Here is a 15,891-nt window from a genome sequence, read left to right as displayed (position 1 = left end):
CACCCACTGTCGCGGAACGACAGCTGACTTCCTGTGCCTGACCAGACATACCTTGAAGGTGAGGGACACCTGAAGCCAGTTCCGGATACGAGCATGGCCACTCGTACCGACCGGAAGCTGGAGACTCAACCGAGACGTCGGCCGACGTAACGGTAGCTGAAGGTGTACGCAATTTAGCCAAAGATTGCACACCACCAACTCTAGAAGGAAGAATGGACGTAACACGACTAGCCGCTCTCCTTTCCTCAGCAAAAATGTCTTTAAGCTGACCAGCAAAGGAATGAAAAATATCCATCATTTGCTCCTTGTCTAACGGAGCTTTGTCTGCCGGTTCAATGCTAAGTACAGGAGCGGCAGAATCAACAAGAGACTCAGCAGGAGGATCAATAACAACACTAAATGAAGTATCATTGATAGGGTCCGTGACATGAACAGTAGGATTGGCTTTCGTTTTCTTAGCTGACCGCTTTGAAGAAGAATCTGAACTCGCTGATGCAGACGCACGTTTCTTATGTTCTTTGTCAGACATGTTGACCGAAAAAGTTGTAACAAACAATTTCTACAACAGAAAACGCTAGCCACAATACGAATAGAAAGGTCTCACCCGACCGTAGAGAAAACCAGGGAAAAACTCAGCTTCAAAAAAGCTGAAACGGCCACAAAAGGCCGGAGCGTGAACCAACACGTCTGAGCAGCTCAGGCGTTGGAAGAGAAGTGAATTGAAGATGGCGGCCGCGTGTCACGTGGCGATAAGGGGAGCCTACCCTGAGGTATCACGTGGTCTAGTGACTGTTTATGTGATTTTTCTTTAGGGGAGTGGCTTCCCTTGTGTTACCAGGGAAGCGTGTTCAACGTTTAAGCACTTAACGGAAGTAAATTGCTATTTATGAGATTTGGGGAAGTAATATGTAATTTAATGTCACTTTGTCATGAGATTACTCCTTGCACTTATCAACAATGTGTCTTGGAATGCCAGTTTTCAAATCTCATTCTTGGCAGCTTTTTTCAGCGCTGTCCTGGCCATGGTTATTGCACCGTCATATGTCTTGTTCCCTCCAATGAATCCTGAAGCGTGCACAAAAATGCAGTCTGGGATACCACTCTTGGTGGACAGCTCTTCGTCTCTCACTCCTTGCCATTCCTCTGGCAAGGATAGTCTGTGAAAGAATTCAGACACACACAAATGGATATGTTAGACATGAATCAATTTACCGCTTAAAATGCATACAACACGCATGTGAAACCGCGTAATAATCATATGTAAAACACAACCATCTTACAACACGGGCATAAAAGCCCAGGACCATCTTAGTTAATGAACAGACCATTTTTTCTTTCACCATGATGTACATTTTGCCTCGGTGCACGCTGTAGGTTTAAAGAAAATAACTTTTATGAATTATGAAAATCCGCTTTCAGTCTAATTTTATCTCCCACAATTCTGAGAGGAATGGGTCACGTGAGATAGAACGCGGGAATACGTCACTGAACGAATGGTTTTCGTCCTGTGAAGACGTGTTGGTGCACTGTCTCTCTTGCTTTGCTTTCATTTTTCTCTAACCTTTCTCTGTACAAGTTTTAGTTGTAGGTTAGTTGAAGTGTATTGACTTTTTTGATTGTTTATCATTGTGTCAACTTGCAAGGTAAGGAAACAGTTTGGAGTTTTCGGTGTTTGTTGGCTTTTGAACCGGGAACTTGTCGTTTCGCGTATGAATTTTATTTGTCGAAGCTAACACATGGAAATGTTACTGGCGTCAGTCGGCGCGTTCATTGTTTTTGCAGGCTGTTTATAGATTGAAAGTGTCATATAATACACTTCTGTACAAAACCCATAGATTGTTGCCATATGATAATCAAATTCTTCATGTGATTACTCTCTGCAGAAGTTTCACCTGCAGTATGACACAAGTGAACAAAGACGCAAACAGATGAATGCCCTGACCTGTTTTCAAACGAGCCCAATTTGAGAGGAACACACTGCACTCTCCATGCTCCGTTGCTGTCTGAGTAGAGCACGTATTTGATTGGTGGAGAGATTTTAAGCTCCTCCTCTATGCTAAAGAGGTGGTCCTTCCAGGGAGCTCCGCCCTCGGCCAAGGACATGATCTCGCCACTACTGTCAATCTGAAAGGCACGCAAAACACAAAATCAGAATACACGAGAAACAAATCATTACAAGCCAAATCTAAAGCTAGAATATAAAAGGCATGCTTCTTTGCACAAATGTTGGGTCTGTAATGTGGAGATAATAGTGTAGACTGAAATCGAAAATTTCAAAACTAAATTTTCATTTAATTAATATACTTACTCAACTCACATAAATGGCATTAACTTCAGTTCATTGCTAAGATATTGAAGTAGTACTCGACCCTGGTAAGGGGGGAAGTAACTCCCTAAGAAAAACAATCCGTAGTCAAGGACGGGAGTCACCTCCCCTACCGGTAACCCGCACATGCGCGGTCCTGCTACCGGCCTTCATTCCCCCACGGAAACACACACCTGTAACACATATAATGTTAGCGGGGATGGATGGGAGGGTATAAACGATGTGAGTTGAGTAAGTATATTAATTAAATGAAAATTTAGTTTTGAAATTTTCGATTCAATCACATATTCTTACCTCAACTCACATAAATGGCAGATTGCACATAAAGGCGGTGGGATACTCACATTAAACTCTTGGAAGTATCTGGCCTGCGGCAACCATGGCTGGGAGGCAGTTGGTACCGTCCGGGTGAGTGCTGGCAATGTCCCGGAGGTAGTAGCTGAGGAAGACATCTTGAGACGTCCAGTATGCAGCTTTGAGGACGTCTGACATCCTACCAGACTTGAGGACAGCTAAGGAAGTTGCCCACGCTCGAGCCTCGTGAGTCCGAGGTGATCGAAGAGGAAGGACTGACTGCCCCCCCCCTTGTGTCTGCCACCACTGATAGGCATGCCTTATAAGTGTGGAAGACCATCTGGTAAGCGTGGTTTTTGCAATGTCTTTATTTCGGGCTGTATTAATCGAAATAAACAACAACTTCTGAGCTGATGCTCGAATCGGAGCGGTACGCAACAAGTAAGCCTTAAGCGCACGTACCGGACAGTTAGAAAGATCCGGATCGCCGGGGGCTAAAATGTCCCGAAGAGGCCGAATGGAAATGATCGGTGAAAGTTGGTCCGGTTTTTGATTTTTGGCGAGAAAATCGGGACGGAAACGCAGTGAAACCGAGCCGTCTCTTTCAAAAGTGATATCACGGTCTAAACCTGAGAGGCCGTGGATCTCGCTGCCCCTTCGCGCGGAAGCGAGCAGTATGAGCATGAGAGTTTTGCGCGTAAGGTCAGAAAGACTAGCGTCTTGTAAAGGTTCGAAAGCACTAGAACGGAGAAATTCGAGTACTAGCAGAACGTCCCAAGCCGGGACAGAAGTTCTCTCCGTTGCAGAACTGAGGGCCGCGCCCTTTAGCACACTCGCGATGACTCCCCCGAGGGAGATGGAGCGACCAAGTTGCTTAAGAGTAACTGAGATGGCTGAGCGGCGAACGCGCAAAGTGGACGCGGCGCGTCCCTGAGCGGAGAGCCATGCCAAGTGGTTTGCGACCTGCATTGATCGCGGGGCAACCGGGACAACATTGTTGGCCGCACACCATCGAGTCCAAGCCAGCCAGTGCGACGAATAAACGGAGGAGGTGGAACGCCTGTGAGCCTTCTGGACTAAGTCCAGAGTAAGGTCTGAGGCGCCTGAGCGCTTCAGTGATCGCCGAACAGTCGCCAGGCGTGAAGATCCAGGAACTCGGGGCGATCGTGAAGAATGCCCGTCCTGGGCTGTAGAAGCTCCCCTCGCCGAAGGCTGAGCGGAATTGGCGGGCCGCTGGCGAGCCGCAGGAGGTCCGGGAACCAATGCTGACTGGGCCAGCGCGGTGCCACGAGAAGAAGACGAGGCCGCTCTAAGTCGGCTTTTCGCAGGACCCTTCCGATGAGTGGAGTGGGAGGGAAGGCGTAAGCCACTAGCCCTGTCCAGCTTATCGTCATCGCGTCGATCTTCCACGCTTCCGGGTCCGGAAACGGGGAAACAAAGATCGGAAGGCGACGCAAAAACCTCGTGGCGAAGAGGTCGACCATCGGTCGCTCTACCTGCGCCCAAAGGCGGAGGAGCGCCTGATGCGTGATGGTCCACTCTGTGTGGAGGATCTGAGAGGACCGGCTGAGGGCGTCGGCCAGGACGTTCAGGCAGCCGGGCAGGTAGCGAGCCGAGACCAGAATCTGATGGCGAGCGCACCAAGAAAGGATCTCGCATGCTCGGCTGGACAACAGTTGAGATCGGGAACCGCCCTGTTTGTTGAGGTAGGCAGCAACTGTCGTGTTGTCGGTATGAATCAACACATGGGTGCCCTGGAGGGCGGAGAGAAAATGCTGAAGCCCCAGAAAGACCGCCTCGAGCTCGAGGCGATTGATGTGCCAAAGCCGCTGCTCTTGTGACCACCGACCGGACGTCGTGTGTGTGTCTACATGAGCCCCCCAACCCTTCTGAGACGCGTCCGAAAAGAGATGCGTGGAGGGAGGAGGAAGCGCTATGGGCACTCCCTGCAGAAGCCAAGGGGTGTTCATCCACTGAAGCGTGGTCTGCTGAAACCAGACCCCGAGAGGAACCAAAACGTCCCAGCCTTGTGAAGTCGGATTCCAGACTGAACTGAGAGCCGCCTGAAACGGGCGCTTGTGGGATCTGCCTAGCGGAATAAGGGACGACATGGACTCCATCTGGCCCTGTACAGACGCAAGCGTCCGGGCTGGAGCTGACTGAAGCCCTAAAAGGGAAGACAGGAGAGCTTGCAGTTTGTCCACCCGGCGTTGAGTGGGACGAACTGTCCACTCCCGTGAATCGAAAACCATGCCGAGGTAAGTAAAGGTCTGCGACGGAGTCAACTCGGACTTGGTGTGGTTGACTTGGAAGCCGAGATCCTGAGCCTGGGCAAGGACAAACTGGGTATGCTGAAGGCATAGCGCTTCCCGCTGATGAAGGATCAGCCAGTCGTCCAAGTATGCCCTGAGCCGAACCCCGTGCTGCCGAACAAGGGCACAAAGCTGGCGCACCACCATGGTGAACGCCCAGGGAGCAAGTGACAGCCCGAAGGGTAGGGCCCGAAACTGGAAGATTCGGTCCCCCCACAGAAAACGCAACCACTTCCGGTCCGCCTCGTGCATGAGGATGTGGAAGTAGGCGTCCGTCAGGTCGACGGACGTCACCCAGTCGCCCGGGCGAAGCGCCTCCCTGACGGTCGCCGGCGTTTCCATGGTGAACCGAATTTTGCGCAAAAAGCGGTTCAGTGGAGAGAGGTCCAAGACTGGCCGCCACCCCCCGGAAGCCTTGGGGACAACGAAGATTCTTCCGTAAAAACCCAAGGAGGAGTGGTCGAGAACCTCCTCTATAGCCTGCTTCTGCAGCAAGAGAAGGATTTCTGCCTGAATTGCCTCCCGAGCGTCGGGGCTGGCCGGAAACCGGAAGTTGGCCGGCGCTCTGGACAAAGGGGCCTTGCCTTCCTGCCAAGGAAGGCGGAACCCCGATCGAATCACCCCCATGATCCATAGGCTGCTTGTCCGAGACAGCCAAGCTGGAAGGGCCCGGGAGAGGCCGCCTGCTACCAAAAGGGTAGAGGCTGGGGGGGTGACTGGATCGGGGGGGTCTCATTGGGGGTTGGGCTTGCGCCCAGACCCCCGCTTCCCAAAGGAAGGTTTACGCTGGTAAGGGCGGGAACGTGAACCACCCCTACCTGCCTGAGACGACTTCTGCCCCGAGGACTTGCCTGCAGCTGGTGCAGAACTCCGTGGTTTGTTACCGTGCTGCTTAAGAGCGAGTTCCGTCAGTTGCACCACATGATGGTCACGAGCCTCCTCCGTTTGCTGCCGGAGGGCATCCAAAGAGCGTGATCCCAGCAACGCACCCTCTGAGAAGGGAGAGACTCTCAAAGAGTCTATGGTGGCCTTATCCGTCAGGCGTGAGCCGTTAAGAAAAGCCTCGCGCCTCCAAAACACAACCTGAGAGTAGAGCCGAGCAGCAAGAGTCATCTGACTGTCAGTGACCTTCGCGAGGGCCGCCAAGAGCATGGCAGCATCAGCCTCAATGGCATCGTCACGGAACCTAAAAGGTTCGATGGACGAAGCGATGGCTCTCGTGAGAGACCGGATGAGCGTTTCCGCTAAAGAGGTCAGTTCGAGGGAAGAACGCCCGCTCTCCTCCAGCCCGAGTAGGCTCTGTTCCGTACACACGGCAGTCCTATCTCGGCTATAACCGTCCTGCCGTAAGCGAGCCAGTTCCGGAGTCACCGGAAGTGGAGCTGTGGGCAGTGAAAACGAGGAGAGAAGAGAATGTGGTCTGCTAGGCAGCCGCGATCTTCTTGAATTAGCTGGGAGGCCGCCGCCTGCCTGAGCCGAGGCTAACCAAGGCTGAGCAGACGGGGGGGCTTCCCCATGAGCAGCCAGGAGAGGGTAGGGTGTGTTAGCGTCCGCCAACACCTGAGCCATCACAAAAGGGACGGAAGGAGATTCCATGAACCGGAACTTCACCTTCGTGTCCCCCGCGCCCGCAAAATCTGCCAAAGCAGAAGGAGGGGGTGCGACCACAGTAGAATCGGCGGAGACACCCTCAGGGAAATACCGTGAGGTTATCTCCGCAGCCAACTCCAGAGTAGGGCCCAGTTTATTGGGAATCCGTAAGGGGGTAGCAGATTCAGAGCAATCCTCATCCCCTTCCTGTTCCTCTCCAAAACCTTCCTGATCTCCATCAGAAGGAGGGTCCGGCAAACCGGAAACCCACCCGTCCACGGAAGCGGAAGTGGCTAGAGTCGGTTGAACAATAGACGGAAGCGCCGCAAACTGTCCACCAACAGCACCGCCGACAACCGGAACCGCCGCGGCGGAACCGGAAGTCGGGGCCGGAAGTCGATGCGTAACCAGTGACGGGATAGCAGGGACACTGCCACCGGAACCACTAGCCCGCTGTCCTCCACCGGAAGTGCCTGCCACAGCACAACCGGAAGTCGAGGACGACAATCCGCGGGCAGGCCCGACCGGAAGCCCCGAGGGGCAACCAGAGGAGCCTACCCCCTGCGAACTCCAACCAGGAACGGCGGCAGCCGAACCAAGAGCTACAGGTCGATGACCGCCGACAGAATCTTGTAGGCCAGAGCTGGGCAAACAAGACGCTGCTGCCTGCCCCCCAGAGGCCGGGACAGCCGAAACTGATCCCAGGGGGGCAGGCTGGCGCGCTACGCCGCTCCCTAGCGCACCCGCCACGTGATGGACGGTGTACTGCCGGGGAGGAGCCGTCTGCGAACCCGGCGACGCCAGAGCGTAACCCGGGCCCGCAGGCAAGTGTGAGCCCCCAAAAAGATGGGGACTCCCACAAACGCCGCCCAACGCCGAAGCGCTGGAACCGGGCGGCGCTAAGGACGCGAACCCCCCTGAAAAGGCAGGGGAATCCGCGACCGAACCAGAAAAATCCGGCCCGAGATCAGCCGACGTGATCGTCGCGGACGGCCGCAGCCTAGAAAGAGAAGCCACCCCCCCCACGCCAGGCGGGAGGGGAGCGACAGGCCTTTCTGCCGAATGCAAGGCAACTAGGTCATGTTTCAGAGTTGCAAACATAGCCAGAATTTCTTCCCGCGACACGGACTCGCTAGACCGTGGCGTCTGCGAGCGCGAGAGAGGAGAAGTAGAACGTTCCCGCGTAGGGAAAACCGGTGACGGTGACGTAGAGTTGAGCGACACCCGTTCTGTCTTCTTAGTCGCCGGGTCAGTGACCAAAATTAAAGAAGTAGGCTGTGAAGAAGACACAGAGGCACGCGCCTTTGATTTAGACTTGGGCTTGTCTTTATCCTTCTCTTTTCCCGGTGAAGAGAGTAGGGAAACAAGTTTGCCCTTGCTTTTTGAGTTTTTGTCCGCCATTTGCAATATCGAACACGCGCACGTGGAGATGAATTACAACAGCGAAAATACTCAAATGAACGAAAATACTCGAACGAAAGCAGCGAAGTGATTGAAACGATCTTACCTAAAGATAGCAACGCAAAAACCAGGGTCAAATGGCCTTCCACGAAGGCCAAGGCAAAAAATATGCCGGAGTACAACAACACGTCTGTGCAGTAGTGTTGAAGTGGGTGGAATGAAGGCCGGTAGCAGGACCGCGCATGTGCGGGTTACCGGTAGGGGAGGTGACTCCCGTCCTTGACTACGGATTGTTTTTCTTAGGGAGTTACTTCCCCCCTTACCAGGGTCGAGTACTACTTCAATATCTTAGCAATGAACTGAAGTTAATGCCATTTATGTGAGTTGAGGTAAGAATATGTGATTGAATCTCTGTTTCAAGTCTATTTTAAGACTCCCTTTGCATTAAGATGAAGACGTCACTTTCTCAGAGTTCTCAGAAAAGTGTACATAAGTGTACCTTTTTTATACGACTCTCTGGTAAGACCTACATGTTTCAGATTTCTGGATGTCTTAAAATACAAGTTCTATCGTATAAAAATAGGATTCTTTCTTCGATAACGTGTGTGTGTGTGTGAGAGAGAGAGTCTTAACAACAAAGTTGACAAAGTGCTTCAAAGAAAGTGAAACATTCTCAAGAACAGGAACATCATAAGAGAGGGTCTTAACAAAAAAGTGAGAATGAGCTTAAGAAAAGAGAAACAATCTGGAAAAACGTAAATGCCACACTTTTCACATTCACATCGTAATTCTTACCAATTACTCAAGGTTTACCATGATTCAGCATAAAATAAAGATGTCAAGGAAACTGTTCTCACCTCTTTTCTAGCATTGACAGCCTTGAGCACAATGTCCCGTGCTGGCAGCCAAGACGTCTTGTAGTAGTTGACACGATCCAAAAACTCAGCGCCAACCATCTTCAGTGCTTGCTGGAATCTCTCCTTCAACACAGGAGAAAAAGAAAGTGTCATTAGGAGACAATTTGCATTAATGATTATTTCTGTGTCACAAAGGACACTATCATTCCTGGGTAGACTTTCTTTGAAAAGACTCATTATACTTCAAACTTCCTTCATTACTTTGAAACACAGGCTTCTGAGCTAGTCCTGAAAGCAACAACTGCAATGTCTCTAAAAATCTGCCTTTCCTTTGAATAAAAGATATAAACACCCCTCTGCAATCACACACACACAAGAAAACCATTGTTTTTGATCGCTTGTAAAAAAAAGTCAAAGTCCAGTATTGGCGTTAACCGGTAATTACCGGTTGAAATGAGAAAATACCGGAAAATAATTGGCTGCCGGTATAACCTACCGGTTGATTTTTAAAACTACCGTTATTTTCGTTGTTAAAACAACAAAACCAGTACTCTGAGTTGGACTCTTACTGGTTCCAATGACCAGCCTACCTTTTTTTCTGGATAGTTTTCATCATAAAAGTTTGTGTACCAGTTTGACAAAATATTAGCGCCATCACTGAAAGTCTAGTTTGGGGCTTGGAACCCATACAATGAGAAATTTTAAATTTGCAAAATTCAAGTCAGGAGACAGACTCTCAATTCATCCCCTAATAAAGCAAGACTCCAGACACCTGCAATAAAGAATTTTTTTAACATTATTTCCTATCATGCATAAAATGAGTTTTGAGTAAAGAATAAGTGAGAGCTAACTGAAGTATAAATGTTGTCTCATACTTTAGGTCAAAATACAAAGAAATAGGTTCAACAACAAAAACAGGAAAACTGCTTTGAAAAAATATCTAACTAAACAAACCATTTCATCCACATTTTCTTCATTCCATTTTGGATTGCATCCTCCAATTCTGCTGCTCAGATTGGTTGAGATCCTGTACCTGAGGAATACAAACAAAAACAAGTCGCGTAAGGCGAAATTACTACATTTAGTCAACCTGTGGAACTCACAGAATGAAACTGAACGTAGTCCGCCGCTAGTGCAAAAGGCAGTGAAAGTGATGAGCCTGTTTGGCGCGGTAGCGAGTGCGCTGTGCTTCATAGCACGCTTTACTGTACCTCTCTTCGTTTTAACTTTCTGAGCGTGTTTTTAATCCAAACATATCATATCTATATGTTTTTGGAATCAGGAACCGACAAGGAATAAGATGAAAGTGTTTTTAAATTGATTTCAAAAATTTAATTTTGATCATAATTTTTATATTTTTAATTTTCAGAGCTTGTTTTTTATCCAAATATAACATATTTATATGTTTTTGGAATCAGGAAATGATGAAGAATAAGATGAACGTAAATTTGGATCGTTTTATAAAAAATTAATTTTTTTACAATTTTCAGATTTTTAATGACCAAAGTCATTAATTAATTTTTAAGCCACCAAGCTGAAATGCAATACCAAAGTCCGGCCTTCGTCAAAAATTGGTTGGCAAAAATTTCAATCAATTTGATTGAAAAATGAGGGTGTGACAGTGCCGCCTCAACTTTTACAAAAAGCCGGATATATATAACGTCATCAAAACCGCCCTGATATGGCTCTTCGTGGTCGGCTGGGCGTTAAGCAAACAAACAAACAAACAAACAAACGTCATCAAAGACATTTATCGAAAAAAAGAAAAAAACGTCCGGGGATATCATTCCCAGGAACTCTCATGTGAAATTTCATAAAGATCGGTCCAGTAGTTTAGTCTGAATCGCTCTACACACACACACACGCACAGACAGACAGACAGACACACACACACACACACATACACCACGACCCTCATCTCGATTCCCCCTCTACGTTAAAACATTTAGTCAAAACTTGACTAAATGTAACAAAATCAGCCACTGAACAGACATAACTACATGTACTGAGAATAAAATAACAAACCAAAGAGATATTTCCATGGTCTGAAAAGAAAATAAAAGGAAGGAAAAAAAAGATTTTTTTAACGTTTTTAACTGTAGAGTTGCATCCAGAGTGCCTTCCAGTTATAAGATAGATGTAAAGACCCTGAATTTCATGTTTATTCATTCAGTTCTCCACATCAGAAAACAAGGCCCTCTACCATTCCCCACTCCCCAAAGAGCAAAGACATGAAGTTGAGTTTTCTAATTCAGCACTTTAACTACTTGATCATTACACAAAAATAAAACATGTCCAATGGCCATCACTTTACCTTGGCTCTTCGTCAGTCTGATTGATTCCATTATCAATAGCATCCACCTCTTCCACAAAGTTTTCATAAACTTTGTCGTAAATCAGACCAGTGACGGGATCAGAGGGGGGCAGCCCTAGAAGATGAGAGACAATCTCCTGACCAAAATGCAGGTAGACCAAACCAGCCGAGCTCAGTTTTGTCACCCATTTTTTCTCTGGGCGTAAACTGCTCATTGTCTCTGTGAAGGATCTGCAACATGGAACGAACAGTTTACATCTGCTGTAATGTGTATAGATTTTCTTAAAATGACTTGAGATAGCTTAAGGCACGGACATTTCTGCTTACTGTAGAATGTTTTTCTTTCTTTATTTTCTGTTTATGCCTGTTTATTATTCACTTATCCACAAAACTTCAACACATAAAAAGATATCGGTGTGGTTTGCAAAAACTGAAAAGGGTCCCTCCTGGTAAAATTGGTATGATGAAAAACAGAAGGTTTTTTTCTCCTCCATATTCTCAGTTTAAATCCCTCAAGAAAAAGCTCAAAATGAACCACATGATCAAAGACACTTTTTTCTATGAATTCCTTTCACTTTGCTCAACACTACAGACATGTATCTCAGTTAGTTTACATCCAGGACTTTCAAAGACATAAAAGTACCACCTTCGCCAGCTATGTTGTACAGCAGTCCCTCTCATGAACGGACACCCTTGGGCCATAGCAAAACTGTCCGTACATTGCAGGTGTCCGGTCACGGGAGGGGTGACCACACCACCCCCTCCCCCATACACTCACACAGAGACACACAAACAACAGGATTGAGTCTACGCTAATCACTTCTTGTGGCTACTAAACAATAACAATAAACTCCTAATACTTCTTTAAACGTTCTGTAAAAATGATTGTATGAAAAGTGTTGAAAAGAAGAGATAAAATAAATCCTCAAGGCAGTGAACACACTCACCATGCACTGACATACGAAAGCAGCCACACAAACACAGCACAGAGGAGCGTGTGCAGATGCTTTGCAAGAATAAGCTTGAAAACCAGTTTGAATAAATAGCAGTGCAGAGCTGCATGTCATAATCATGTAATTTATTTTCTTCTTGTCTGGCTTTATTGACTGCATGCCGATCATGTGGCATGGCAGTGACGTTTCACTCTTCAGTCGGAAATACACTGTACATAACACAGCTCCCACTCTCCCTCACTACTGCCTACCCCGTGACAACTGATGCTCGGAAATTGTGTGGAAGAGTACACCTCTCTATTTCTCTCCAATGCTCTTCCTGCTGACATGCAGTGACACCGGACACCCCACAGAGTTTAGCCAGCTACCCCTCCACCCCCCCCCCCCCTCCCTCTCACTCCCTCCAGCCATGTACTGTTTGGGGCTGTGGCCAGAGAGGCCAGCTGCACTGTTCACTCGGAGCAAAACCAGTTGACTGAAGGGTTCACTGATTAGGCAACCGACTCACTGGTCAAGGCTGAGGGGAAACAAGAGTATCTTGTCAATGAAAGAGGTTACACACAGACACACGATGCTGAGAACTGTGCCCGGTTTTTCACTCTCTTACGCTCAGGACCTTCATCGACTGTGGTTTCTGTTGTTTACGTCCAACAGACAAGAATAAAGAGCACAGTGCAGTTTCATGTTGGCATCTTCGCATGTACTCCACTCCTGACCAAAACTACCCCCCTCCTGATGGGTACACGTGCACTCAAGTTATCAGTGACTGTCATCACGCCATTGCGGCTGTGATCTTTGTACCAAGAGCCGGACTGCTCTGTTATCGATTTTGTTGTGGTGAAAATTTGACGATGGTCTGTCCGTACATTGGAGGTATGACCTGCTGTTGGGACCGAAAATGAGTGTCCGCGTCCACGTTTTGCAGGTGTCCGTTTAAGGGGGGGCAAATATAGAAGGAAAACACTCCGTGCCGAGCAAATGAGTCCGTACATGTCAGGTGTCCGCTCACGCCGGGGGCCGTACATTGCAGGGACTGCTGTACAGACAAAGTGAAGTGTGAGACATACCTCTGATGGTGGTCATAGCGATGACTCTCTGGGCTGTACACACCCCCCACATCCACCACCACGTCACACTGCTCCAGCAGTTTGGGGTCTCGTGTTCTGCACATCAATGTTGGCAACGATAGAAGTATAGTGAAACCTGTCCTGGCCAGCACCTCTTGATAAAGACCACCTGCCCATTACGATCACCCCAAAGAAACCCGAACGAGATTCTTTCCTATACAATTTACCTTTTCATAACCACCACCTGGTTGGTCCCTTGGGTGATGTTATGGACAGGTTCAACTGTACAAGTCTATCAGCAGATGAAAATGTCAATGCAGTTAACCCTTAGGCTGGTTGTCGCGACATATGTCGCGCTACTTTACGTATACTGTCACCTGGTTGTCACGACATATGTCGCGCTACTGGCTCAGTCTGTTTGGTCGGTTCCGATTACCTCCCATGGATGCGAAAACCGATATGACCGTTTTTCTTTATTTTTCTCTCTGTTAATTCACCAGTGGCTATATAACCTGTGTTACAGAATTGTACCAGTGTAAGGGTTAATGATTTTTGTACAGCTGAACCTGCCTTTGCAACCACTTCTTGAAAGCAACCACCTGCCGACAAACACCATCCCAAGGATCCCAGACAAGGTTATCTTTTTTACGTAATTCACCTTTCCACAGCGACCACATCATATTCAAGTTAACGACCACTTTTGGTCTGTCCCTTGACGGGCGCAGTGGCGTGGTGGTAAGACGTCGGCCTCCTAATCGGTGGGTCGTGAGTTCGAACCCCGGTCGCTGCCGCCTGGGGGGTTAAGAGTGGAGATTTTTCCGATCTCCCAGGTCAACTTATGTGCAGACCTGCTTGTGACTTAACCCCCTTCGTGTGTACACGCAAGCACAAGACCAAGTGCGCACGGAAAAGATCCTGTAATCCATGTCCGAGTACGGTGGGTTATGGAAACACGAAAATACCCAGCATGCCTACTCAACGAAAGCGGAGTGAGCTGACTATGCTCTCAGAGTATAGTGTGGGGAACCCAAATGGGCAAACGAGCTCACACGTAACCCGAAAATTCTGGAACGCTGAAGAAGAAGAAGAAGAAGGTCTGTCCCTTGTGTGGTCCTTACAGACAGGTTGACTGTATTTAAATTTGAAATGATAAATAACCACGCTGTCAGTTTTCCACAGCCATTCTGTGTCAAAAAATTAACAAGGGGCTATCACAGACAGATCTTTTAGTTTTAGCATTCTGTTAACTCATAACAAAAGATCCACGATTCAGTTTGACAAGGTGGTAATTTTTGTTGTTGAGAAGAACATATGATGTTGTTCCAACCTGACAATCTCTGCATCCTTGTAGCGGGGGAGCTGTTTGAGCATAAAGCAAGCCAGCACCTCGTCACAGTGAAAAGTACCGTTGTGGGTGCCGATCTTCACCATCGTATGTGCTTTTTTGGCTGCCGGTTCACCGCTCATGTCACAAGTCACAAAGTAAATCAACTGCCGTGTGGATTTTGTCAAAAATCTTGTAAACAACCTGCAACAAACATTTAAAAACAAAATTTTATGACACTTACGCGTAACATTTTTTTAAAAGAGTTTCCAGTTCCTTGACTTACCCAATTTTTTCCTCCCAACCCCAGAACATTTGTGACCCTCCACCACGAAATGAGTCGCATGTCATCTCGCGCGGTTCTGCGCTGGGCTTAATATAAGTCCGGGGGGTGTCTGGTAACAGTGTGAGGGTCACCTTAGTCACAGACTTATAACTCAAACAGTTTTTGCTCTTTTCTAAAACGGTTTTCACCACTGGATAGAGCATAAAACACTCTTTAGGAAAATGTAAAAATATGAAAATCATGCAAAGGTGACATGCGACTCATACCGTCGTGGAGGGTCACATTTTTGATCCTTCAAAAACAAAACAAAACTATTCAAAGAGAGAAAAAAAAAGTGACACTTGCAGACCTACCTATCCCAAATTTGTTGCCTTCTCGCTGGAATCCCAACAATTTTGTGTGTGGCCTTATTTCAAAATGACAGCTGTCAGTATCAACAGGTATTAAAAACAGATTTGCCAGCATTTTATATATATATATATACACACATATAATGATATATGATTTAAATGGCATACATTTTCACTCATTAATTAAATCCATCAAAATTGAATTAAAGCTAGCTCCCACTCCGGATTTAATACTTTGCCTTTGATGCAACAATGCCTAATTTACTTCATGTCACACTTATTTCTAGTCATCATTTTTGTTCTTTTGACATTTAACAACAAAAACTGCGAAGTACTACATACCGGCTGCACGTGCAAACAATGCATAGGGATAGATAAAACAAAAAGAAAGAGAGAGTGTGTCACTGTGTCAGTGTGTGTGTGTGTGACAGTGTGTATGTGTGTGTGTGTGTGTGTGTTTGCGCGCTGATGTAGTTCGGTAGTAAGTCTGCATCAAAGTACGAGAATGCCAGTACCTTGACATACAACCTAAGCTGTTTCACAGCTAGAACCTGAATAAGCTGCCTTCTTTACTACAGCAGACCATGAAATCTTCAAATGGCACGAGCGTGCTTTCACATTGGTATTTAGAAAAACAAAAATGAATGATAATAAATAGATATTTTGTACTTTACAAGACATTTACAAAATGATTATATTAACAACTAACTTTATTTTCATCTTGTATCAAGCTAAGTATTATTAAAAGAAAAAAATTGTTTCAATACATTTTTACTAATATTAACATCAATAGTTAAGACTCTTTGTTTCGTTTATT

General features: G+C 47.1%; 1 protein-coding gene across 1 annotated transcript; it reads right to left on the bottom strand.

Annotated features, from left to right (window-relative positions):
- Positions 1-885: 885 nt before the first annotated feature.
- Positions 886-15,704, bottom strand: LOC138971139 (MYG1 exonuclease-like). The gene is made up of 8 exons (XM_070343770.1): positions 15,590-15,704; positions 14,442-14,642; positions 13,115-13,210; positions 11,095-11,325; positions 9,735-9,813; positions 8,781-8,903; positions 1,943-2,124; positions 886-1,157 (listed from the first exon to the last, which is right to left on the bottom strand). Exons 1-8 carry the CDS (start codon positions 15,595-15,597, stop codon positions 980-982), a joined length of 1,098 nt encoding a protein of 365 aa, XP_070199871.1. The 5' UTR covers positions 15,598-15,704; the 3' UTR covers positions 886-979.
- Between the last annotated feature and the right edge of the window lie 187 nt (positions 15,705-15,891).

Source organism: Littorina saxatilis, linkage group LG7, assembly GCF_037325665.1.
Source record: "Littorina saxatilis isolate snail1 linkage group LG7, US_GU_Lsax_2.0, whole genome shotgun sequence".
Taxonomy (NCBI): domain Eukaryota; kingdom Metazoa; phylum Mollusca; class Gastropoda; order Littorinimorpha; family Littorinidae; genus Littorina; species Littorina saxatilis.
The sequence above is the reverse complement of the archived record's forward strand: the minus strand, read 5'-3'. Positions and strand labels throughout refer to the sequence as shown.

Excerpts from the sequence above, each read along its gene's own strand:
- LOC138971139 (XM_070343770.1), bottom strand. Across the intron at positions 9,814-11,094 it reads CAGACTGACGAAGAGCCAAG|GTACAGGATCTCAACCAATC; the intron begins GTAAAGTGATGG and ends TGTATTCCTCAG. Across the intron at positions 8,904-9,734 it reads AAGAAAATGTGGATGAAATG|GAGAGATTCCAGCAAGCACT; the intron begins GTTTGTTTAGTT and ends CCTGTGTTGAAG.